The 27437-nt window shown below is 34.4% G+C and overlaps 2 protein-coding genes across 3 annotated transcripts; one reads left to right on the forward strand and one right to left on the reverse strand.

Annotated features, from left to right (window-relative positions):
• Nucleotides 1–5998: 5998 nt before the first annotated feature.
• On the reverse strand, nucleotides 5999–11814 carry LOC131604008 (26S proteasome non-ATPase regulatory subunit 1 homolog A-like). The gene is made up of 13 exons (XM_058876495.1): nucleotides 11505–11814; nucleotides 11001–11070; nucleotides 10640–10745; nucleotides 10268–10379; nucleotides 9995–10163; nucleotides 9192–9664; nucleotides 8954–9089; nucleotides 8620–8868; nucleotides 8327–8547; nucleotides 7990–8248; nucleotides 7642–7874; nucleotides 7052–7571; nucleotides 5999–6748 (listed from the first exon to the last, which is right to left on the reverse strand). Exons 1-13 carry the CDS (start codon nucleotides 11648–11650, stop codon nucleotides 6425–6427), a joined length of 3018 nt encoding a protein of 1005 aa, XP_058732478.1. The 5' UTR covers nucleotides 11651–11814; the 3' UTR covers nucleotides 5999–6424.
• Nucleotides 11815–22281: 10467 nt separating this feature from the next.
• LOC131608236 (receptor protein kinase TMK1-like) lies at nucleotides 22282–25574 on the forward strand. Of its 2 annotated transcripts, XM_058880154.1 has the most exons (3): nucleotides 22715–22859; nucleotides 23003–24770; nucleotides 24922–25574. In XM_058880154.1, exons 1-3 carry the CDS (start codon nucleotides 22848–22850, stop codon nucleotides 25431–25433), a joined length of 2292 nt encoding a protein of 763 aa, XP_058736137.1. In that variant the 5' UTR covers nucleotides 22715–22847; the 3' UTR covers nucleotides 25434–25574. The 2 variants fall into 2 exon arrangements, with proteins under 2 accessions (XP_058736136.1, XP_058736137.1); XM_058880153.1 differs by having other exon boundaries at nucleotides 22282–24770.
• Nucleotides 25575–27437: the final 1863 nt, after the last annotated feature.

Raw genomic sequence — 27437 nt, forward strand, 5'->3', positions numbered from 1 at the left:
TCCAAAGTCACCCGATCCTTTATTTGACAAAAAGTTATTATTGCAGTCGCTGAAGCTACTAGAATTTTGTCTCTTATTCCTCATCCTCCTCCTTTGCAAGACAATCTAGTTCTGGTAGCATCTCCTTCTGAACCTACATAACAAGATTTTGCTCATCCAAGATTCTGACAAGGAACATTCTAAAATATTATGTTCTTCATATCCACACAACGGCATCACAAAGTCACACCATTGCACTGACCTCCTTTTCTACCTGTTATACCTGGATAAGAAATCTCTTGAGCTTTTAATTATTGCAGGTGAACTTAAAGTCCACGGAGCCACGTACTTGCTAAACAGCGTCTACAATCGACTTCACTAGCAAAACTCATAATTCTTGACTAAAAGGATTCTCAAAATTGAAGAGAACCTTCAGTATATTCAACCAAGAGATAATCTTGTACATGAGGCAGCCTCCCGAGACAATCAGGTCCTCGCGCCAGAGTTGGTACCCATTGTCACAACTATTCCATAGAGATTATTCCTTAAGTCTCCATCTCGTGACCAATATCAAGGACGAAGTGGCATTCATACTCCTCCTGAAGTCACAAGCCATTATCACTCACCAACACATCATCCCTAAAGAAGGGAAATATATGACGCAGATGCTCCGACTCTAGATAAAAAAAGAACCAATTGTCCTTTTGCATTCTCGACAATAGGATCCTAAGGTCTTTGAAGAATATTTTAGAGCTATAAAGTATAACAGAATTGGAAATAGAGACAAATATGTTAAGCATGTAAACAACAAGATGGATTACTACCACACTCAATGGAAGGTGAAGTGCGAGCTCTTTGAACTAACCCTTACGAAGCCACAATGATATGGTTCAAAACATTCACATATGGGAGCTTAAATTCATGGAAGGAACTTCGTGATACCTTAACCGCCCATTTTACCGCCTGAAAGCGGCAATCCACTACCATGGTTGTACTTAACGAAGTCACTCGGCGAAAGATGGAAACCCTACACAAGTGCATTGACTGTTTCACTAATATGAAAATAGCAGTGGGGGATATATGAGGGGTTAAATGTTGGATGTTCAAGAACGCGTTGAGATTATACTGCTTGTTAGAAGAAAATCTAGGGCTCAAGGGAACCTGCAATATGAGTGATTTGCTGAATATGGCTCATCCCTATATCAATTATGAATAAGAGCTCTTGGATGAAGAGGGAAATAGAGGCCGGTGAGGGAAATCCAAATATTTTTGGGCACTAGAAAGAGATAATAGGTGCCATAGAAAAAATGGGGATCGTGGATCCTGATCCAAGTTCAACGTCTACGCTCCCATAAACACTTCGAGAGAGAAATGTGAAAAAAGGGTGCGAACAGTGAGTATAAGAAAGTCGAGATCATGAATCCATACCCAAATAAAGAATCATCTAGGACTAACAAGTCCAAATACTTTTGTTTCCACATGAGTCATTTTAACAACGCAAATGAATACATTCATTTAAAGGATGTGATAGAAGAACTAGTTAAAAAGGGATGACTTATTGATACTTAGGATGATGATCAGAAAGGAAGACGGTGCGATAAGAGAGGGCGTATGAGTTGAGAAGATTCTCCCAAGAAGAAACGCTCCCCTCGTAGAGACAAACCATCCCCAAAAAATCTATTGAAGTTGTCACTAAAGCTTAAGGGGAAAAAGACATAAGTAGTGAAGAAGAGGAAGACCGAAAAATAAAACGCCAATATATTGTGTCTATGACTAGTGGTATTCCAAATAAAAAGAATCTCTTCAATGGGACGGCGAAGAGGAAAATCATTGAGTTGATGGTTGTGAACAAAATAAGGCTTAGGCTTCAACCAAGGAAGTAAAAAGACCTATCCTTTAAGTTTTGGGATAGTGAAAAGGAGTGCGAAATTCTTAACGAAACCTTTCCTCTAGTCATAACGGCTACCATAGCCAATTTTGATATCTTTAAAATCTTCTTCGACGATGGAAACTCTTGTGACTAGAGCTGTCAAAATAGGCTAGCACATATGGGTCGGCCCGCCAGGCCCGAAAAATCATAGGGCTTGGGCCTTAAAATGAGAGCCCATATTTTTCAGGGCCTTTTTAGCCCAACCCTGAAAAGCCCGCTACACATTAGGGCTAGCCCATATGGGCCGTGGGTAGTGATTAGTGGTTTTTACACGTTTATTTACTGTTGATTTTAGTCGTCTTTGCTTTATATTGTCAAGTGTTTTACTTCATTCTTCTACATTTTATGCTTTGGTTGTGTATTTTACTGTTTGCAGGCTCAAAGGAATAAATCGAGACAAATCTATGCGAAAAAGTACAAAAAGGGGAGTTTCGAAGGAATTGAAAAATCAAGCTACATGAGGTCTGACACGACCACCTGTGTCACCTGAAACTGGCCATGTTAGGATGAAGCGTGGCAAAGAAAATGCAAAAGAGATGAAAGTCACGGGGCTGACACGGCTCGTCTTAGCAAGTGTGAGATCTGGAAATTTTCAGCATGTTTCTCATCGTGATATGCGTGTAGTATTTTGATCATAACTAGAGCTTCGTAACTCGGAATGACGCGGTTCCGGTGGAAAATTTTCGCTAACGAAAAGGGCTACAACTTTGATGAAGAACACAAAGCCAAATTCTGAAGTTAAGGGCTTACACGGACCGTGTTAATCAACACGGCCACCCGTGTGAAATGTGGCTGGAAATGCGAGTTTGAACCAAAGTCAGAGGATCAACACGGGCGCCCGTGTGCAGAAACACGGCCCGTGTTGATGAACGCGGGCTGAAAACATGTTTATAAGTTTCCTCACTCAAATGGGATCATTAAGGGTATTCTTGGCATTTGGTTTCAACCGGAATGGAAGATTGATTATAAAAATAACTTTAGGGCAAGAAAGAAGGGACTTTTGACAGATTAGAGAAAAGAATACAAGAGAAGATTGGAGAAAGAAAGGGTTTGGGAGAGAAGAAGATCTTCATGACCGGAAGCAATTGAAGATTCAATCTCCTCTAATTTCTTGTAATGTCTTTATTCATTATCGTGTTTTCTTTGAATACTATGAGTAGCTAAACCCCCCAATGCTAGGGGGTGGCTCTGATTTAACTTTGTAATGACTCTGAGTTTGCAATTGCAATAACAATCATCTTTTTAATTGTTGATTTATTCTCTTGATGTTTCTAATGCTTTTCCTTTCGGACAAATTGGAATTGATCTATGATTATCATTTAGGCGGACCACCATTGATAATGCTTTCATGAGAATATGCTATAATAGATATTACCTAGGACTAGGAATACCTTATAGCAACTGGATATTCTTGATAACTAATTGCTTGATTTCATCGTAAATTTCTAAGGACTTAGGGTTTAGGATGAAGGATCAAAGGTTTTTTCACTAAGGACTTAGGATCAAACAACCTTAAGAACCGGTAATTGATTATTGAAAATAAGTTGTTGCAATAGAAATTTCAGAGTTGTTACATTATCAATCATCCACTATCCCTAGCATGTTACTCACATTTGTTACAAAGTCAATTTCATTTACTGCTTATTCTATTTTTCGTTAAGTTATAATTACCAAACAAAACCCCATTGAAGTTTTTGTTTAATTGAACCTTGAATTGAACTCATTATTCCTGCGCAGTCCCTGAGATCGACATTCGGGGAATTTTCCCTATTATTACAAGAGGCAAAATAGTACACTTGCTATTTTACCGATCAGGTAGCCTATTAAGCCCGCATAATTATAAATTTTAAAAAATATATTAATATTTATATTATTTTACTCCAAAATAGCACATTGATTTTTCTCACTTCACTAAATTTCATCTCTATTTTATTCAATCTTTCTCTTTTAAATATTATACATTAATATAATCAACATATTTTCATCGTACTATATTAGTTTTTCTATAATAAATATTCAAGTATTATTTTATACAATTTAGACATATATTATATTTAGAAACACATTATAGTATTTATAAGAGATAATATAATACTTAAAAATATATTATGTTTAAAATAACATAATTTTTAATTTTATTTATAATAAATATTATGGAGTTTTATTTTTAATTTTGGCTTAATTGCATTTTTGGTCCCTCTATTATCCATTTTTTTGGGTTTTGGTCCCTCTATTTTAAAATTTGGAATTTTAGTCCCTATATTTTAGTTTTTTGAGGATTTTGACCCCCCTGTAAATTTGAAGGCAATTTTAAATGAGATGACACTCTTATTGATGATGTGTCAGTTCAATAGTAATCTGTTCAAAAAAACTATTTTTATTTAAGATTTATATTGAACATGTCATTAATCTGAGTTCCATTTCATTAAAAATTGTCTTCGGATTTATAGGGGGACCAAAATCCTCAAAAAACTAAAACAAAGGGACTAAAATTTCAGATTTTAAAATAAGAGGACCAAAACTCAAAAAAAAATGAATAATAAAGGGACCAAAATTGCAATTAAGCCTTTAATTTTTCTAAATAAAAAGATCAATTTAAGGCCGGAGCCCGAAGCCCATCTAGGGCCGAACTCGGGTAGTAAATCCCGAGTCCATATTACACAGGGTCTTTTTGGCTCAGCCCTAAAAAGTCCAGGCCCGTCAGGACCAGTCTATTTAGGGCCGAGTAGGCCATATTGACCGCTCTACTTGTGACATCATGTAAAAGCATAAAATTTTGACGTGACTTTTTAACCATTTTATTCTTTCTTATCAGTTCAGTAATTTATTTTCTAAATTGGCTTCGAGCTTAGACTTTGATCATTAAACCTAAAAAATCTATCTTTGAATTTCGCAATGGTGAAAAGTTATGCAGGCTTTCGAACTAGATCTTTCCTTTGATTATAACAGCTACCGCACATCTTATTCCTTCTTATCAGTTAAGTAACTAACTTATCTTCTAAAATAATTTAGTAAAAATGTATATTTTTTATTATTTTTATCAATAAAACCGTTTTAACTCTATTAATAGAAATATAAATGAGATTAAAGGTAGTGCACTCTTAATGTAAAATAGTTTTATATCATATCATTCAATAGAATTACAACATTCAGCCATGTCATATAAGTTTTAAAAATTAAAAGAATGTGTTGGCTAGATACATACCTTTGATTGATTGACAGTGTAAAAATATTTTATACTTTTAATGTATACTATTTTTTTTAATATAAATTATAAAATTAGTTTACATTATCAACTAATTGTGAATGTCATATCATTAAAAATGTTGGTTGTAACTTGTAAATTAGTGTCGATGTACAACTTTTTGCTCATTGAATTAAATTTATACTTTGAGAAACAAAGGGTAGAGTTTAGAATACTTGAGTAATTATTTAAAGGCAATTGTTGACTCTAAAAGAATAGTACGTTTTGTCACACAAAAAGAAGTACGTATGTAATTATTTAAAGGCGACTCTTGTCTACATAGTTAGTGGTGTATCTAATTTTGATATAGGAAGATGCAGGTGTTTTGACCTATTTCAATTTTGTTATCCAACGTGTAACATGACTAGCATTAGGCCCTCGTGTTTCTGCACTTGTCATGGATACATTGTATGCTTTCATTTCAAGATTTGAAAGATTGTTTCATCTCATAAGAACCAAAACATTATGTCTATTAGTATATTTTTTTACTTTAATTCACTTTATAATTAGCTAATAAACTAGCACTCACCTAGTCTGAACTAAGTCCAATTCTCGTTTTCCCTATAAAATTATGGTTTAAATCACGTTAAATGAATTTAGATTCCAATCTCAAAAGCTAACATATAAGATAAAATGATGGTACACAGACGTATATTCATGGTACATATGCAGAAGTATATTCAATTTCATATAATTTGTGTAACCATAAGTTTATTTTATAAAGATTCGCTAAAATTTAGTTTTCAAATTTCTACTTTAAAAGTGAAAGTGATAAGGATTTTAATGAATAAGAATATATTTTAACCAAGTTTGATTCATGATAGAACAACTCAATGAATCAGGGGTAGGAAAGCTTAAATTCACTTAAGAAATTCGTGAATGCGGAATGTAAATTGCAAACATGAAAGAGTTGCCACATTTTAAATGAAAAACCTCAACAGAACCACTACTCTACAGTCTACTTCAGAAACCTTGGTTCCATTTAGTGACGACCATTAGTTGGATAGAAAAAAAACACATTAAACACTGAAGATCAGCTCCATGCTGCCTTTATGCCTCCACTTTGAATAGCATGTCAATTCACAGATTTTAACCACGTAGTGGAGCAAATACCACACTAAGTCCATTAAGGAAAAAGAAATTTGCGCCCAGGAATTTGACTTTTAAATGGGTAATAGATCAAGTAGTAGTGACTTGAACAGTTCATTCATGTAGCTACCCTTTCAGGAGAACCAATTTTCTAAGCACATTGACAAGTATTTGAACCAAACTTATGAGGTGTACTCAAATGGTTGAGGAGGTTGAGGTTCCTCGTCCACAGCCATTGCTGATGAAGAACTCTGCAATCCTGTTCCTGATGCGCCAGCAGTTGATGTGGTAGATGCTGGTGTGTCAGTGATGGCGAGGACTTCAGGCTCAGTAGGACGCAAGTCTTTAAGAAGCACAAATCCCGAAGGTGCCAACTTAACAGGAACATATCTGCTGTCCTGCAAAAATTTAACGAACTTCTCCTGAGCAGGAACCACTCTCGCTGGATTTGTTAGAATCTCAAAAGTAGGCTCAGGCTCAGATTTCTTCTCCGCCGGGCTATCAACCTTTAAAACAATAAGTTTAGAAATGTTAAAAAGTTGCACATATAAATCAAATGCTTTTAACAGAAACATACAAGTGATGGATCTATCAGACTGAAAAACACTCTTCACTTATATTGCTGATTCTGCATTAACAAGAAAAATTACCCCCAAAAAAACCAGAAGTAAGACAACCTTTTAAATCCCCATCCTTTTCCTCTCGATTTTCTATTCCTCTCGATTTTCTATTCCTCTTAGGCATATAAAAGGGAGCATTGATTCAGAAATATGAGACTAGACTTCTAAAATAAATCAAATATGCATCACCTGCATTGCTTCTCCATCCTTCTCACTTGAAGACTTCCCTTTTCCAGCACTTGAAGCTGATGTAGAGTCGGGACCAGATGCAACTTCAGCACTAGCCTTCTGTTCTTCAGCTTTCTTACTTGCTCTAGCTTTGGCCTTAGCTGATGTCGACAAAACAGCTGTTGGAAGTTTAACAGTTGAAGTAGTGGTGGGAACAGTAGTAGGCTTAGGGTATTCAAAAAGTGAAGGCTTTGCATGTGACAAGAACTCAAACTTTGGAGATTTCAGATCATAGTTGAGGCCGATGAGAGCAGTCGGTGAAAAAGCCAAGCTAATGAAATAGATAAGAGGGTACCAATACCAAAATTGGCTGAAAACTGCAAGACCAACCACTGCAGTAATTTTATCATGCTTTGTCTTAGAAAGTAGTCTTATGGTCACATTTCTTCCGCCGGCATCAAGTATTCCAGAGGCCAAAATTGCCCCCATCTTGCTCATGGTATCCTCGTGCTTGTCCAGGATAATTTTCTCCAATTGTCGCCTAGAATACAAGGCATGTCAGAAATTAACAAATTTATTGCTTCAACATCAATATAATCAACTTTCCTTACCTGAATGTTCCAACACGTGAATCACTAGCTTCACTAATCTGAACCATGACCATAGCCATTGCTATGAGGGCACCCTGACGAACAAAATCAACGACATCCGATGTCAAAGGCTCCAGCAAAGATATGGCTTCACTGAGACCTGTACCCGCACAGGAAATACCCACAGCAAGAGCCGCACCATAACGAACATGTGGGTTGTAGGATTCTGATAGGAGAGAAACAATTCGCGGAGTCTGCAGTGTTGGAAAATAACATTGCAAATCTCAACAGAATCAACGAAAACAGACTACAGCTACAGAAAAGCAACTTAGGACAAGGGGAAATAATAAAGAAAAGGACAGAACTAACCTGCTCTGGATCAGAGTACAATACAAATCCTAATGCTAGGACTGCAGTCCTCCTAACATCATCACTCACATCAGACACAGCAAAGTGCAGTAATTGACGAATGGCCTTATTGTTTGCTGTTCCACTATAGGCCAAAGCCAGTGCATACATGCCACCATATCTTAATATTGGATCCTGATCCCGAGTCATCTGCTCAATTAAAGTGTCAGCTTCTTCTTCTCTTCCGTAAACCGTAAGAGCAATTCCTAGTGATAACCCTCTGAAATATTTAAAAGCCGTAAATAATCAGAGCAAGAGAAACGATGGTTTAACTGCTTGCCAAGTGAAAAACCCTTACCTTATAATCTTTTCATGTTGTGTCTCATGTGCATAAGTGAGCATTTCATTTGCCTTATCACTGCCTGTTCCAACCATGAGTAAGCCCATACTGATTCCAGCAGCTTCGCCAGCAACAGCACTATCAGTGTAGAGAACATTTTTTATTTCTTCATAAATATCCTCATCGGCAGTTCCTAGGGATGCCAATCCAAGACCCAGACATGCACCGTGTTGAATGACCTGGCCATAAACAACAAATTAGATATCGCAATAATCTTTTTTTAACAGAGAATCATCAATATTTATGAGCACCTCAACGGTAGTACTGCGCAAGCTATCGCGGAGGAATTGTTTGATGCCCTCTCCATGATTGGCATGAATCAGACCAAGGGCATAGAGAGCACCACCTTCTGAGTATGGACTACCACCACCACCTGTCCCACCCTGAGGCAAGTAAGGTGCCATCAGTGATCTTCCCTGCTGCAAATGACCTCTATGGATAACACCAAGTCCAGCTGTTGCACTAAATTTGGCCCAATTTGTAGCTCTGCTCAACCAATCCTAAAATTTTCAAGGGGCAAATATCTTAAGAATGGGAAATTACAGGGAAAGAGGGGGAAACAAAAATTAAGCGGTAATAACTGACCAAATTTTCCCGCAGGAAAGTATCCACAGTTGTTCCGGCATGCATTATTGCATTGGCATAGATAGTAGCACTGTGGCAGACACTGTTTCTCATCTCGACAGACTGCTTTATGGTCTTCAGAATAAGGAGGTCAGATCTGAATGCAGATTACATCCAAGCAACATAAGAACTAACACACTACCAAGTAACAACAAAGAAACGGAGATCAACAAAATATTATAACAGAAAATGGTCTCACTTGTTATGGCTGTAAAGGAACTGCAGAGTCAGCTGTATTGAAGTTTCCCCAGACAAAATTCCCTTTATTTTGCTTAACCTCTCAGCATACAACTTCTCACTTGGATCCTCAGGCACACTGACGGCAGAAGCCGATTCACCATCGACCATTGGAACATCATCTGCTCCACTCACACCAGCATTCTGAGTAGAATCTGCATCACTGGGTTTTGGCTCTGCAGATTCTGAAGGTTGAGACTTTGGCAATGTAAGGCGATCTCTAACATTTAAAAGAAAAGCTTGATGCTCGTTCTCTACCAAATCAAAAGCTATTTGAAATGCCAAAAGAGAATCGTCTTTGTTTTCAGAACGTAGAAGTTTTTCCAATATGCTTGCAACACCCTCCGGCACATCCAAGAACATAAGACACTGACAAATGCTCAGATAATCTGGTGAAGGAAGCTTTTGAAATACTTTAACAAGGAGACGGAGAACCTAGACAAAAAGTACATGGAATAATATCAACTTTTGTCAGAAACATCATTGTTAAAAAGTCTTTATCACATTTTGCAAGTTTCTAGATATGCCACATATTGTATGACAAAACAAGACAAATAAATTTATCAATCAAATAATAATCTTTCAACCTTCCTTCCTAATTCTACTACTTTTTGAAAATAAACTTGTTTGGGGTAGCTAAAAATTCATTACTAGAGTATGTAAGTATAAAAACATTCTAACTAGTTGAAAATTGTTAATATGAGTTAGCCAAGGCTAGCCCATGGTAGCTGGAGGCTTTTCCCCTGTACAATAAATGTCACTTACCTCTTGTCTGTATTCTCTAAGGCTCACAAAGGAATGAGAGACATGAATGCAGTATGATAGAGTTCCTTGAACATTGTCACTCCTTGTAATTGCTTCCTCAAGTTTATCCAATCTCCTGCATTCAATGGCAGTTCCCATAGCTTGCTGGTATTTTCCGTCCACTATACACCTGAATTAAGGAAAAGCAACAAAAATTGAGGGAACTCAAATTCTTAAGGCACACTTGAATACAAAAAAAAAAAAAAACATATGAATAATTACAGTTAATCATACTTGTCCAACAATCTTTCCACAATTGCTTCAAGCCTTGGGTCCACTTTGATAGATTCATCACTTGACTCCGCTGCCTTAGACTTGAGACTAGCATATTCATCAATAGCTTTAGCTGAAAACATAGAAGATTTCAGACAATGTCAAATGCAACGTGTCATGATTTTAAATTTTATAAATGTAGCACAAAACTAATTTATATTATTAACATTATTTTTAATTTCATTAAATCAAATCGGAATGAATAAAACCACTAAAAAGTAACACCACCGAGTGAACCAATATTACTAATGCAGCCTGTTTTCATATACAAAATGATATCCTAGAAAGATCTGTATATGGCTGTAAATTAAATAAAATAAAAGTAATTCTCACCTAGAAGAGTGTGGACATAGTCAGAATCCTCTGAAACATCAAACAGAGGACCAGCTCCGAGGGCATAGGATAGTGAGTCATTCAGCTCTCCCAAGTAATAAAAGACCTAAGATTAAGAAGATGATCGAAATCAGATACCAAAACACAAACAATGAGGCCAACTCCAGCTTCAAAGGACAATAACTTATGGATATGAAAAATCTTATGGCTTCGAGTGGTTGGTTTAGAAGCCGTGTAAAATAAAAAAGGATGCAACCCAGTACTTATTTCTTATATCTCAAATATCATGGAAAAGACACATCTGCCTCACATAAATTTAAATAGAAGACGATAGTTCAAATAACTAGCAAAACAATAATACCTTTGATACAAGTAGAGCAGCAAGTTGCCTTTGGTGCTGATCAAACTCCTCGTCTTCATACAAACTCTCTCTGTTTAACACATACATACATACAAAACACACATGTTAATCTTCAACATTCCCATTCCAACACTTCACACTTAAAAAACTAATTCAACTAAGAAACATAAGAGAGAATCATGGCATTAACATGAACACGCCCAAAAAAAGAACAAAAGGCCACAATAACAGCAACAAAAATCACATTATGGCATACTTTCAAGACTACCGGATTGAAATTGACTCCTGCAAATTTAATTTAACTACTAAAACGTAATTGTAATCAAACCTATTGCTATAATTGAAGTTTTTTCTTCATCACTAACCAATAATAGTGAAGCAATTGAAAAAACCTAACTACTTTACATCTAAAAAAGGCATAATCATTCAAATTTAAAAACCAAAGAAATACAAATTGAGAATCAAAAACACACAAATCGATAAACAAAAGGAGAAAACGATTACATGAGAGGAACACTGGTGGAGATCTCAGGCCAGAAGCTGTCAACCAAATTGTTGAGGTTAGAGAGAGCGTGAAGCTTGAGCGAGAGATGAGACTCGTTGAGCATCGCCAACATGCCACCGGCAGAGCTCACCAACGTCGTCGCCATGGTTGAGTAGAATATCGCGAAGAATTGGAATAGCTAGGTTTAGGGTTAGGGTTTGGGATTATGGGAATTGCGATCTGAGAAAATGGAACGAAGAAGAAAACTGAGAAAGGGCTTGTTGTGAGTTTTAATAGTGTGTGTGTGATACTTTTCTAAGCTAGCATCTTCATTTTTCTTTTTCAACACGATATGTATAGGATTTTTTTTTTTTTTCAAGAAAAATATTTCCATATGATTTTGAAAAATATATAAAAACTTCTTTATATTTAATTATTTTTAAATAAATATAAATTTTGAAAGTTAATTCTCAATATACCTCATAAATCTCTTAGACACCACACGAAATTTCAATGTTATCCCCTGATTTCGAAGATTCAAATCAGGAAGCACCCCTATTTTAAAAAAAAATGTGTTTTCTTCCGTAGATACATCTACTGAAGCATAAAAAAATAGTATAATATAAGTTTAAAAGCAAATGATTTCAGTTGAGGAAGTCTTCCATAGATTCATCTACGGAACATGGTGAAAACAGAGTGTTTCGTAGATGCACATACGGAACAGTTTGCTATATTTTTAAATTATGTTCTTTTCATTCCAAAACTAAATTTTGGTTACAAGCATCATGTTGCTCTCCTTTGCCTCTGGCTCCACATCCGCTTATGCATCCACCACGTCCTCTCTTGGCTCTGCCTCTAGCGTCAAGTGCCCCATCAATCTTGGCATGATTTCTATGGTACAAAAATGCATCATGTGTCAGCGTAATCATAACATCTACCAGACGCCTCTCCTCATACCCCTCAAGGAATAAACCATCTACAATAACTATCAGGCTTATGTCAGCTATCTGACGACGCCGAGAAAGAATATAATGAGTGTGGTTCAACTCAGCTTGATGAGCCTGCAAGAAATTAGGGGGTAACAAAAAATATACATATAAATAATGTTGGTCATAATGTATAATACATCATCAAAGTAACATACACACATCATCAGAGAAATACAAACATAAAAAAAACCACAAGCATCGATGTTGTGTATGTCGGACATCATCGTGTTGCTCTCCTTTGCCTCTGACCCCGTCTCCTCCTATGCGTCTACCACGCCCTCTTTTGGCTCTGCCTCTAGCGTCAAGTGCTCTACCAGACTTGGCACGATTGTTACGGTACAAATATGTCTCATGTGTCAGCATAATCATAACATCCACCACACACCTCTCCTCATACCCCTCAAAGAATAAATCATCTGCAATGACTCACAGGCTTGTGTCAGCTATCTGACGACACCGAGGAAGAAGATTGTTAGTGTGGTCCAACTCAACCAGATAAGCCGGCATAATCTCCTCGTGAGATGGTCTGCGTAGATTTCCAGGTGCAGCGGGCAACATGTACGAGTGTGACACTCTATAATACCAAGTGATATACCCCCTCGACGCAGCTCAAGTCCCTCTCTGCTCTCGTCGCCCGAGCCTCCTTAGGAAACATGTGATGCTCCCAATCTGCAAAGACCTCGTCTAACTGTCGACGGGCCATGGTGATAGGAGCAGAGACTATAGGGTCGCGAGGTATCGTCTGTGTGTAGCCAGACTGACGCATGGTGATATGAACAAAGACTATAGGGTCGCGAGGGGCATTTGTGAGGAACCTTCAACATCATCTCGGGGCCTCCGTGGTATAGTAGTAGACGGGGAAGGCCCCTTCAATGGAACAGGCGTAGAGAGTCCCTCAATTGGGATGGATGGAGAAGGTTCGGCTGGAGCGGGTGTATCAGATGGAACGACAGCTCCATCAGTGACCTAAAATACTACATGCGCCCGTTCACGCCACACGGATGTATGTTGTGTAGTCCTCCCATGCATATCCTTATTCGGACAGTGGATCATAATGTCTGAATTGTGATAACATTGAGTTATATACTGTGTATCAACTGAAATCATTTGCTTTTAAATTATATTATACTATTTTCTTTGCTTTTAAACTATATTATACAATTTTTTTTATTGAATAATCAACAATGGTTCAGAAGAAGAAGCTAAAGAAGAGTAGTAATTATGTCATAATTCGTCCTATTAGATATCCTTCACATGTGTCTGAAGTTTTAATTATCTAAAAACATGGTAATGTGTTTGGTGAAGCTATAATTGGTGTTACTCTAGTGTATTGAAGTCCAGTTATAAGTTGTATGTCAAGAAGCATGTACTAGATATTACTCTCTACAACATTCCACATGTTTATGTAGCTGCTGGTAAAAATGTGATTGATGTCCCACTATTCTACAGGCCTATAAGAAATCATTATCACCAATGAAACCAAAATCATGTACGTCGTCTAACATGTTGACATAGTCTCAAATACATAAAGAGAATGATGATAATGTCCATGAGGATGTTAATGTTGATATTGTTATAACCAATGGTGGTATTGTTAATAGCCATGATCATGTTGTTGAAGACGTGAATGCCTTATATGAACATGTGATAAGTAATGATGAAAACTTACTTCTGGTTTGTGTTATTAATAGCAATGTGTATTGATTGTTTACCAAAGGCACGTGATTTATAAATGATATTATTCACCATAACTATGAAAAGTTTTATCTCATTGGTTTTGATGTGAAGCAAAGTGTTACTAACCAATTAGGAAGACTTATGCTATCTGCGGAAGAAAATGGAAATTTTTGTAAGGCTGATACTTTTAATCTTATTGCTTATCTTGGAGCCATTTGTTTGATACCAAGACTAACTTGTATTCTAAAACTAAAAGTTTGTCAGATGGATGTGAAAAGCACCTTACTCATCAGGTACTTGAAAGTGTATGTCAATTTAGTTATTAGTAAGCATGTCATTGACAAGGAAGATGTCATTAAGGAGGATAACAATATATTGACGATTTATTGACAATTTTTTTAGAAATATACAAATAAAGTTACATATATCAATATTCAAATGTTATATTTGAAATATAGATGATTAAATAATAATTTTACTAAATTTATTAAATTTGTTTTTTTAAATACATGAAAAAATTCGGGAGCTTATAATAAGAGAAAACACATATTTTAAAAGTTTACTCTCTATTATCAAATAATGTCTCGTATGTAAAAAAATTAAAATGAATAACTAATTTAATACAATATTAAATAGTTTTTATTTTTAAGGGTTAAATGGCTTTCACCCCCTGCAATAGTAGCGAGATTTGATTTTTTTCCCCCTATTAAAAAAAATTTTAGTCTTTGCCCCTTAGAAAAAAAGATTCTGTTTTCAGATACCCCCTATTCCATGTTTGGCTGACTGGGTATGGAGAATCTTGCTGACTGGACGCCATAATCCATGTTTGGCTGACGTGGTTGCCTTTTTATTTAATTTTTACGTTTTATATTAATATTTACCTTTTTTATTTTTGCCTTTTTATTTAATATTTAACAAATTATTTAAACAAAAAATTTTATTGACCTTAATTAAGCTTATGGCCCATTTACACTAAGCCCATTTTCAATTTAAGGATTATTATGCAAGTTTGTTTTATATACATTGATATATTACCTACAAAAATCGATGTGGGACTATATATCTCACTATTTATAGCACTATTTGAGTTTGTAAAACCTGACAACATACAACAACAACCTGTGAACCTTCTATATCTTTCTATCTTTCCTACTTGTTCCATTCTCACTACTTCAAGTTTCCCCAACCTTCCAAGAAGATCAATCACGCATGCATAATGTTTTACATTGATTGGACTGCAGATAAAACTGCAGATAAAACTGCAAGAAATGTGACTGCATCAAGCTTAACTCCTCTCTCCTTCATTTCATGAAAAAGTTGTAAAGCTTCTTTTCCATCCATGAAGGCCATAGGCCCTGCTCCGTGTTTCGAGTTGCGAGAATCATCTAGACAACCACATTTAGCATACATATTTATAAGTGCATTGCACACAAAGATGCTAAAACTAAATCCAACTTTTAAGATATAGCCATAAATTGTACAACCATGTTGTAATGAAGATAAGTTTAGTATCTTATAGTAAAACAAAAAATATTTTTAGTCTCTCATTGTCAAAAGGATGAGAAAACAATGATTGTTAGGATATCAGGATTGTTTAGTTCATCATCTTCATTGTTCAGTTCATCACCATCTTAACGCATCTCAAAATGCAGAAAAAATCATACCAAAAAGTATTGTTGCATCACTCACTCATGATATATTCATCAATGGAATTCATGATGTTGAGATTAGCAGTTTGTGGTGAAGCTCCGGATTCCAAAGATATCAGAATTGGAAGCATGGAAACGAGTAGAACTAGAAGGAAGAGTGGATTTTCTCTGTGAGTTAATTGCTGAGAATGACAAAGAAGACAGAGCAGCTATAATTACTAGAAAATGGAAATACAAAGAAGTTGCATTGCTTTCAAACATTTGTGTTGGCAACTATAAACATGCAGGGAGTGAAAGAGAGAGAGCTCGTTTGTTGTCATTTATGTGCAGGAAATGAATGAAGTTTAGGTTGGTTTGCAAGGTTTGAATTGAATGGTGGGATGATACAGTTTAGCTAATAGAGTCCCACATCGATTGACTTTACAATTGTAATAATCTTTATATACCAATCACATATAGGATTATATGAATTGAAAATAAACTTGTGAACATGTTGAAGTTAGGCCCAACTTTAATATTTTATTAATTCTTTTAATAAATATTAGAAGAAAACAAAATTAAAAAATATAAAAAGAAGAAAACGTAAGAAAATAATTCTTAATAAATAATAGAAGAAAACGAAATAAATAAAAAATAAAATTAAAAAATAAATAGAAAATAAACAAAAAAATCCAACTGGATGCCTCCTATGCAAGATTCTCCATGCCCAGTCAGCCAAACATGGAATAGGGGGTGTCTGAAAACAGAATCTATTTTTATAAGGGGCGAAGACTAAAATTTTTTTTAATAAGGGGAAAATCTAATCTCGCTACTATTGCAGGGGGGTGAAAGCCATTTAACCCTATTTTTAATTTATCATATTAATTCTTTTGCATTTTTTATATTTCATTTAATATATTTTATTTTGAATCAAATATTAATTTATTTGTTATCAACTTTTATATATATATATATATATATATATATTGTCATACCCCCAAATTTGCCCATCACATTTTCATACTCAAGCTCATTTGAATACCAAAGGCTATAGACTTGACTGAATGCGTACTCTCCTAAACAACAACTCTCCAACTAGGGTTTTGATCCTTTTAAAGTAAGATCAGCTTTTGACGCCTCAAATGGATTCCATGGACTCTCATATGCTTCAAAGGTTCGTCATGCCAAGTTTCAAGCTCTGATTCACAAGATTACTCAATCAATAGCTCAGATAGTCGACTAGTTTTGCCTAAAAGTCAACTGTGGTCAAAGTATACTCAAAACTCCTGATTTTTTGTAAACATCCTTATTTTGAGGTATCATTCATAATTTGATCAAGGATTGATCATGATTCATCAAGAAAAGCTTCAAAATCATCAAAAACCTAAGTTTCTAAATTAGGGGTTTTAAGGAGAAAGTCAACCCAACTTTGACCAGCCATAACTTTCACATGGAACATCAGAATTTTTCCATCCAAAGCTCAATCTGGAGGAAATTGAATTCTCTATAGTTTTGTCCCTCACATGACAAGGCTAAAAATGCTTCATTTGAGAGATTTGAGCCAAAACATTACAGGTCCTTCTAGAAGCTCGCAAAAAGCAGTTTTTTGTCAGGAGTCATATCATCAAGATAAAATCTCCAAATGCAAAATATGTTCCAAAATGACTTGTAGAGGACATCTTGAGCTTTCCAAAAAGTCCTAGATCATCTCCATATGATAAATATTGAATGAGTTGTGGCTTGCGCAAGTTGGTCGATTTTGAGAACATGCATGAAAACCTAAATGAAGAATTTTGTATTATTAAGTAATGGGCCATGGGTTTTGAGTTGTCCACGTGATTTTGAGATCATGTAAGGCCCAAAGATTATTTGATAATTATTTTATGAGTTTTATTACATTTATTTTGGAATTATTCACTTAAATTCAATATAAATCAAATAAAATCAAAAAAATAAATCAAATTAAATTGTGCAAGATATCTTATTCATTGAATCAAGTCCATAACCATTCACCAAGTCAAGAAATCGTGGAAATAGTACAAAAATAGTTTTAATCCAAAAAAAGAAAGATTTCATACATATTGAAATCAAATATTCTTGCAATCAATGGGCTTGCTCTCTCTCCAATCTTCTTAACCTAAATAGTCCTCATATATAAAGAGAGCAAGTGCAGCCAAGGGGAGGAACGGTTCAGCAGCCAAGAGACTAGGAGTAATGCTTCAAAAATTCCACGTGAAGTTGCACCATCAAAATCTTCACTGCAGCCTTCCTCGAGAGCTTTCAAACATCAAGTCGTATTTCTAAGGTATTATAGAGCAACTACAAGTCCAGAGCCATGGCAAAGCATCCCTGAAACGCATGCATCATGAATTCAGTTCATCTTAAACTTTTGATATTCGTATTTTGCATTCCATTGTGTTTTTGTTTGAACTAACATCATTAATGTGTTCCTGAGATATCACAGAGTAGGTTTAGTCCACCGCGCGGGGTTTAAAATGCACAAACCGTCACATGCCATTGTTAGAGCTTGGAGTTCATGAAGCTTCGGACTTAGGTCGTTGACCTGGTCAAGGGCTTTACTTGCACGCGTGGCTTTGTTCGCCTATCTGATTGGTTGAATGAGATTTTCAAATGCCCTCTCTGCTCTGATTGTCCATACGCGTTGGTAGTAGGCCCGGTTTGACTTTGTTGTTTGATTTTCTTATTTAATATGCATTATGAGATTTATTTGTTTGTGTGGATTTTATTATCGATTAACGTTTACAGTCTGATTGGCAAGAAGGCCTTTGCTGCAACCTTCAACTCCTAGGTTCGAGACCGGCTTAGGGCATTTTATTTTTAACAAACTATTTGCTTTTGGATCTGATGCATGCACCCTCGCGTGGCCATGATACACCTCATGCACTGACCGGTTGATAGTTCTAGAACTAAATCTAAAGGCCCAAAAAGAAGTCTCCACGGTGGACCTCCAGGAGACCCCCACACAAGATCCAACGCCTGTTTGTGTTCTTCTTTCTTTTTGTTCTATTTTGTTGCTATTTCTTTCATGTTTTTTTATTCTTACAAGTTTTCTTTTATATTTTTTTTACTAAAACTAACCAATTAGAATTTAGGATTTCGCTTATTACTTTTATTTTATTAATTTAATTTAGTAATTTAGTTTAGTAATTTAATTAGGGTTAGTCTTTTGACTTAATAATAGAAATTAATTAATTAATTAGATAATTAATTTAGATTTAATTTAAAATTAGGAATTAGTTTAATAATTAATTTAGGGTTTCGCTTAATTTCCTTAAAACTCAATTTTCTTCAAACTCTAACTTCTTCGCGATTTTCTCTTCTCACCTCAAACTTCGTTGATTGACGCATGCTTGTTTATTTATCATTTTTTTTTATTTTGTATTTTATTTATTTAAATTTTAGAAACGATGTATAGGTTGAAATTTTTGATGTAATAGTAATTAGGATTTTATTTCCTCGCATTTTACTTTCCGCATCTTCTGCACTTTATTTAAATCTTGAGGGTGTGGATATTTTGGCTACGAAGAAAGGTAAGCTTAGTAGGGAGCAAAGGACATTGCTTATTAGCACAATTTATGAGAAGGAGATTGAAGATGATTTGAAAAACATAGGTGAACTCAATGTCGTCGGGGCTGATGGCTTTGGATTTAAGTTCTTTAAAAAATTATGGCATGTTGTTAAACATGATGTCCTTTATATTGTGTAAATTTTTTTCCAAAAAGGTATGATGGATGAAAAGTTTAATTATACCCAAGTGACAATGATGCCTAAGCATGAACAAGCTAGGACAATCAAAGAATTCATACCAATATCCTATTGTACAACTTTGTATAAGATCATATCCAAAGTGATGGCTGACAGAATGAGTAAAGTATTGGGAAGCATAATCAGTAGGAGCCAAGTTACTTTTGTGCCTAACTAGAAAATTCATGATAATGTGTTGCTAGATTACGAGTTAATAAGAAGTTACAGTAGGAAAGGAGATGTGCCTAGGTGTATGCTCCAAATGGATGTTCATAAAGCCTACGACTCAATGGATTGGCTAACTTTGCAAACCATCTTGAAAGAGGTAAGATTCCCTAGAATGTTCATTATGTGGATGATAAAAGTAGTCATAATTGTCTCTTATATTTTCAATGTCAATGGAGAATGCATTAAAAAGATGATTGCAAAAAGAGGCCTCGGGCAAAGGGATCCCATATCCTCCTTGTTGTTTGTGATAATCATGGAATACTTCCATATGGAGCTAAACGAGTTGAGCAAGATACCAAATTTTAACTACCATAGTAAATATGAAAAGGTGAAGATAATTGATGTTTGTTTTGCTGATAACCTGCTACTATTTATTAGGGGGACCTCACATCTATTCAGATAGTGATGGAGAAATTTCAAGAATTCTCTAGGGCTTGTGGTTTATGTGTGAACCCTAGTAAACATAAGCTATATTATGAAGGTGTGGAAAAACATAATAGGCACTTGATGGAATAGAACACGGGTTTCTAGACCGGACCCATACCTTTCAGGTACTCGGAGATTCCTTTAACTAGCAGGAATTTAATTAATACTCAATGTACTCCACCAGTGGAAAAGATTGGGGTGAGAATAAAACATTGGAGTGCCATCCTGTTTAGCTACGCAGGTAGGGCCTAACTGATAAAAAGTGTTGTGTTTGGTATTGTTAACCATTGGTTGTATTGCATTCTATTACCTAAGAGGGCGACTAAGAAACTTGAAGCTATGTGTAGGACATTTCTACGGAGAGGAAAAAATATCATAACCAAAATGAGCCTGGTGGCCTGGAGCAAAGTGTGTGCCCCGAAGGCACAAGGGGGATTGGACATTATAACCATCACTAAATGGAATAGAGCCTGCCTTACCAATCTGTTATAGAACTTGTGAAAGAAAGAGGATAGCCTATGGATTAGATGGGTTCACATTAACTATGTTACGAAGGATGGCATCATGAGTGTCCCCATAAGAGACAATTGTTCATGGATTCTAAAAAGCATTTTAAAGCAGAAGGATAGAGTTAAGGAAAAACACCAATGGAAAGAACTTTTAAGGACTGGAAAATTTAGTATGAAAAATTCTATTATAGTGTCCTTGAACAACACCAACAGGTACCATGGAGGAAAATATTTTATGATAATGATGCGCATCCAAGAGCTCTTTTTACCCTATGGTTGGCATGCCATGATAGGCTTGCAACCATAGTCAGGCTGTTGAAATTTGGGTTACTGAACAATGAGGATTTTGTGTTTTGTGATAGTGTGGAAAATCTCCAGCACCTATTTTTTTATTGCAGAGTCACAAAGAGGATTTGGAAAGCTATGTTAGATTGGATAAATATGGACCATAGACCGCAAGGTTGGGCACAAGAGATCCAATGGGTAATGAACAATAGTAAAAGTAAGAATTAGAGGGCAAGAATACTCAAAGTAGTTGCGGGTGAGACAATGTGTGAATGTTGGAAACATAAGATTGATCGAGTATATACAAATATTAATAGCAATACATAAATAGAAAGGAAAATTATAGATATCATTGTTCATAGAGTTTGGATGAAGCCAAACCTTCGTAAGTATATTTCTCAAATGCTTATGTAATAGTTGGTTTGGTATTTATCCCAGATGTACTCGTTATCTAGATTGGCCCTATGGGTCGCTTGTACATACTATTTTTTTGGCTATGTATAATTCTTATTTTAAAAAAAAAACAATTATTCACATGAAGTTATGATATATAAACTAACTTTCTTAATATTTGATTTGATCAGTTTTGTATATATTTTATTTTAGGAGGGAATATATTAGTTGAGAAAATTGTGGATATGACACATGATTGCAAGGAATGCCCAAGTCTACATACCAAAAAGATGTTTCTCCAACATTTATGCACACAACATAATCTTTGTTGAATATTTCACTAGCCTTTATGATAAACCTTCAAATTGAATAATTTATTTTCTAAATAATAAATTTGTGTCACATATATCTTCAAAAAAAAAATGGATGTAATAAATGTATGGTTGATGAAGTTATTTTCATTTTGGTATTGTATAATATAATTCAATTTGATTTTAGTGATATTTAATTGATGTAATAAAAACTATAATTCAATTTAAAATACGGCGGGATATGGTTAGAAAAATATATATTTGATCTATGCATCGAATTGATGAAATAAAATCTAGAAAATTAAAAAGTTGACACAATTCTTATCTAAATTTCAATAGAAAATACAACTAACTATAAATATTATTACACTCGACTCACTCTTAAAGTGTAATAATAAAGTTAAATATGTGTTTTTTATAAGTAAAATAGTATTAATGAAGAGTATAAGGAATACTCCAACTCATTACTCAAGATAGATAATAAAGCTAAACAGGTGTAATAATAAATCTAAACATGCATTACAAACCACTAATTTTCAAAACCTCCAAAGTAGAGGGAGGGGTTCACACCACCCCACCATTTTCTCTCTTTGTGAAACACAAAACCAACTTTGTAATTCCATCTCTCTCTCTCTCTCCTCCCTGTTGCACCATATCTTCTCCCTAACAGAATAAAAAACGAGTTTTCTCTATTTTTTTCCGTTGGGGATTCCTCCTCCCCATCCATTCTTAACAAATGCCATGTGATCATCTCCTTTCATAAACCCTATTGTGAGGGATTATTTATGTTTTCCTCACATTCAATATTCAACTTTATCATTATTGTAATAATTTTCTGAAGCACAAAAATAATGATAAAAGTTGGATTGGATTTTAGAGACTCATTCAATTTGGTTATACTTTTGGTGTTTTCTATCATAATTATCCCAACAAGATGTCAAGATGTAGAAGTCATGAATATTTTGAAAAGCACTATAAATTCTCCAATCACCTTTCAATGGACAGATCCTGATGTATGCAAATGGAGGCGTATTCAATGTGATTCAAGCAAACGTGTCACTGCAATTCAATTAGGGACTCAGAACCTTCAAGGTTTTCTCCCAAAGGAACTTGTCAAGTTAACGAATTTGCAAAGGTTTGAGTGTCAAAGCAATGCCCTCACAGGTTCATTCCCTTACCTCTCAAAATCATTACAGAGGCTTGTAATTCACGATAATAAATTCAATTTCATTCCTGGCGATTTCTTCACGGGAATGAGCAATTTGCAAGAAGTAAGAATTGACGACAACCCGTTTTCTCCATGGCAGATTCCTAATTCTCTTAGAGATTGTGTTGCGCTCCAAACTTTCAGTGCACAGAGTGCTGGAATTGTTGGGACCATCCCAAATTTTTTTGGCAGAGATGGTCCCTTCCCCGGGTTGATTTTCTTGGCATTGTCTAATAATTACTTAGAAGGTGTTTTGCCTGCAAGTCTTTCTAAAAGTTCAATAGAGAACCTTTTGGTGAATGGCCAAAATAGTAATAACAAACTCAATGGTACCCTTGCTGTGATACAAAATATGGCTTCTTTGAAACAAATATGGGCTAACGGTAACTCATTTACCGGTCCTATACCTGATTTATCTCACCTTGATCAATTATCTGATGTAAATTTAAGAGATAACCAATTGACGGGTGTTGTTCCGCCTTCTCTTGTGAACCTTCCAAGATTGCAAGTGGTGAATTTGACAAACAATTACCTTCAAGGTTCACCTCCCAAGTTTAGAGACGGTATTGGAGTTGATAATAATATGGATGGGAGTAGAAATCAATTTTGCACCAATGTTTCAGGGCAACCTTGTAGTTCTCTTGTGAATGTTTTGTTATCAGTTATTGAACCTTTGGGTTATCCTCTCAAGTTTGCTGAAAGTTGGCAGGGTAATGATCCATGTGCTAATAAATGGTTAGGTATAGTTTGTTCTGGTGGGAATATTTCAATTATAAATTTCCAGAGCATGGGAATAACTGGCACTATTTCTCCTACTTTTGCTAGTATTTCATCTTTAACAAAATTGCTTCTTGCAAACAATAGTCTCATTGGTACAATACCGAACCAACTTACTAGTATGCCTCTTCTACAAGAATTGGATGTTTCTAATAATCATTTATATGGTCGTGTTCCGTCGTTTCATAATGGTGTGGTTCTTAAATTTGGTGGAAATCCGGATATTGGGAAGGATAAACCCAGTAATGCAAGTAGTTATGGGTTTGAAGGTAGTGGTAGTAACAATAATGTTGTCGGCATCACAATTGTAATTTTGGTGGGAGCTGTCATTTTAATTGGTGTTGGGGTATTATTATATATTAAGTTTTGGAAAAGGTCTGGCAATAATTCAAGGAAAAGTTTAAGTCATGATTCAATAATGGTAGATCATAAATATCAATTGGATGATAATATTCTGAATGTAAGTGTTATTGGTGGTGGTGAGGGAGGAGGTGCATTAAGCCCCACTGGTAACATGGTGATTTCAATTCAAGTTTTGAGACAAGTTACACATAATTTTCGTGAGGAAAACATTATTGGAAAGGGTGGTTTTGGCACTGTTTACAAAGGGGAATTGCACGATGGGACACAAATTGCAGTGAAAAGGATGCAATCGGGAATAACAGACGAGAAAGGACCAAATGAATTCACATCAGAGATTATGGTTCTTACAAAAGTCCGACATAAACATTTGGTTGCACTCTTAGGGTATTGCTTAGATAGAAATGAAAGACTCTTGGTCTATGAGTACATGCCTCAAGGTGCTCTAAGTAAACACTTATTCAATTGGAAAGAGGAAGGGATAAAACCACTAGAATGGAAAACGAGGCTTAGTATTGCCTTGGATGTTGCTAGAGGTGTGGAATATCTTCATGGGTTGACCCAACAAATTTTTATCCACAGGGATCTCAAACCATCCAACATTTTACTTGGAGATGATTTACGGGCTAAAGTATCTGACTTTGGATTGGTTCGACTTGCTCCCGAAGGAAAAGCTTCATTTCAAACTAGACTTGCAGGAACTTTTGGATATATGGCACCAGAGTATGCTGGTAAACATTTATATTGAAACATATAACTTGGCTCGTATCTTTGATGATCATTAGAAATGATTTGATGTTCACATTTTATCATAATGTGTTATTAATATTATTAATTTGTTCAAATCTTAAAAGACTAATAATATAATGAATAAACGTGCAGCCACCGGAAGACTAACAACAAAGGCCGATGTATATAGTTTTGGTGTAATTCTTATGGAGATCGTAACAGGAAGGAAAGCGCTTGATGAGAGCCAACCAGAAGAGAACATCCACCTTGTAACATGGTTTCGTCGGATGTTATTGAATAAGGATTCATTTCGAACGATCATTGACAAAACAATTGAAGTTGATGAAGAAACATATGAAAGCATCAACACGGTTGCAGAGTTGGCAGGGCATTGTAGTGCAAGGGAGCCTTATCAGCGTCCTGATATGAGTCATGCAGTGAATGTGTTATCATCTCTTGTTGAAGTATGGAAACCTATAGAACAAGATGTTGATGATGTATATGGGATCAACTTTGATATGACATTACCAGAAGCTCTCCAAAGGTGGCAAGCTTTTGAAGGAAAAAGCACATTCAATTTAACACGTTCTCCTTCATCGCTGCATACTAGTGGTGGCAACACACACTCCCGTACATCTCCAAATGTGTCTTCATCACATACATAAAGGTGAATTTAGACATATAGATTTTTATATCGATTTTGTATTCAATGTAATTACATATTTTGTTGTCTTCAATATCGTGTATGATCTTTACCAAATGGTTTATTTTTATTTTAAGGAAAAAATAACCAAATTTTAGTGTTATCTTAGAATTTTTGAAATACTAGGAGATAGGCATGATGAAAGAAATTCTTTATATTTTGTCTTTTATTTCCTTTCAGTGATTTAAAAATGATTATTTGTGCTTGAAAATGCACCTTACATGGACAAATTTTATATGACACTTAACAACCAGTGCATTTGTCTTGCTTTTGTTTCAGTTTAATTTTTATGATTTCTAGTTGCGGTTATCATTGCTCAAATTGTTATTTTCTTTTTGGTTTAAAAAATATAAATATATATTGGCTTAAATGTACCTTTGGTCCCTGTAAGTTAGCGAGTTTTTGATTTTCGTCCTTGTAAGTTTTTTTGTTGGTATGAGTCCCTATATTTTACTTTTTGCTTGCGGTTTAGTCCCTAAAGCCAAAATCCGCAGGAAAATCTGCAGGTTTTCCTGCGAATTTTCCTGTGGATTTTGATTTTAGGGACTAAAACAAACGCGAAAGTGAAATATAGGGACTCAGACCCAGAAAAAAACTTACAGGGACGAAAATAAAAAACTCGCTAACTTACAAGGACCAAAGGTGCATTTAAGCCACATATATTTAATAAAATAAAAATATACATACAAACATAATAATTAAAATTTTACATAAGTGTAAATATAAATAGAATATGAGATAATTTTATTAATAATTAATTCATGAATAGAAATATCTCATAAAAAGATTTAAGTTACTACATTTAAAAATCATTAACAAAAAAAAATTGTGAATGGATTATTTTATATAATTTAATTTAATAAAATATTTTATTATAAAATTCAATAGAAATAAAAGTAATAGTAATAAATCTTTTTTTATATTAACCTAATGAACAACACATTCTCAAATAAATATTTTTGGTGATAAAGAAAGCGGTGTCTCGAGTTTAATTTCAAGATTTCACATGAAATATTCTCTTACTCAAAATTAAATTATAAGTGAGAAAATGATCCTTATGTCAACATTTCTCCTAAAAAATACACATTTATATATATATTTATATATATATATATATATATATATATATATATATATATATATATATATATATATATATATATATATATATATATATATATATATATATATATATATATATATATATATATATATATATATATATATATATATATATATATATATATATATATATATATATATATATATATATATATATATATATATATATATATATATATATATATATATATATATATATATATGTATATGTATATAATTTATTGATTTATAAATATAAAGAAGTTGTTTACATTAGTACATTATAAAAAATAAAAAATGTTGTTATCAATGATTGAACCTTAAACCAAAAAATATTTTATACTTATATTTTATTATTAATAATATTTTAATATTTATTTTTATCAATCATTATACTAAATTATAATATAATAATAAGATTTTAAATATATATTATAATCCAAATTAAATATTCAAATATTTTAGCTATTAAAATAATATTATAATAATAATAATATTAATAATAATAATAATAAGAATGATGATAATAATAATTACAACAACAATAATAATAATATAATAACTTAACCATTGTTCTCCTTCAAAAATACAAATATATATTTATATTTTTTCTTTTGGATCTTCTCCTCCCATTTTCTCTATATTCCTCTCCTAAGTCTCTCTATCTCTCTTAATATTACTTTCTCTTCATTGTAAAATTAAAGATTGTGAGATTTTGGATCGAACTCTAGTATGGCCGAAGGGTAGCTTCTTGGTTCGACAGGGTTAAGCATGAAGTCGAAGGTTGTTCACATGCTTGTGTCGAAGATGCTAGGGTTGTTAGCATGTTAAATTAGGTTTTAGTGCTTAAACCCTAATTTGTTAA

Source organism: Vicia villosa, linkage group LG5, assembly GCF_029867415.1.
Source record: "Vicia villosa cultivar HV-30 ecotype Madison, WI linkage group LG5, Vvil1.0, whole genome shotgun sequence".
Taxonomy (NCBI): Eukaryota; Viridiplantae; Streptophyta; class Magnoliopsida; order Fabales; family Fabaceae; genus Vicia; species Vicia villosa.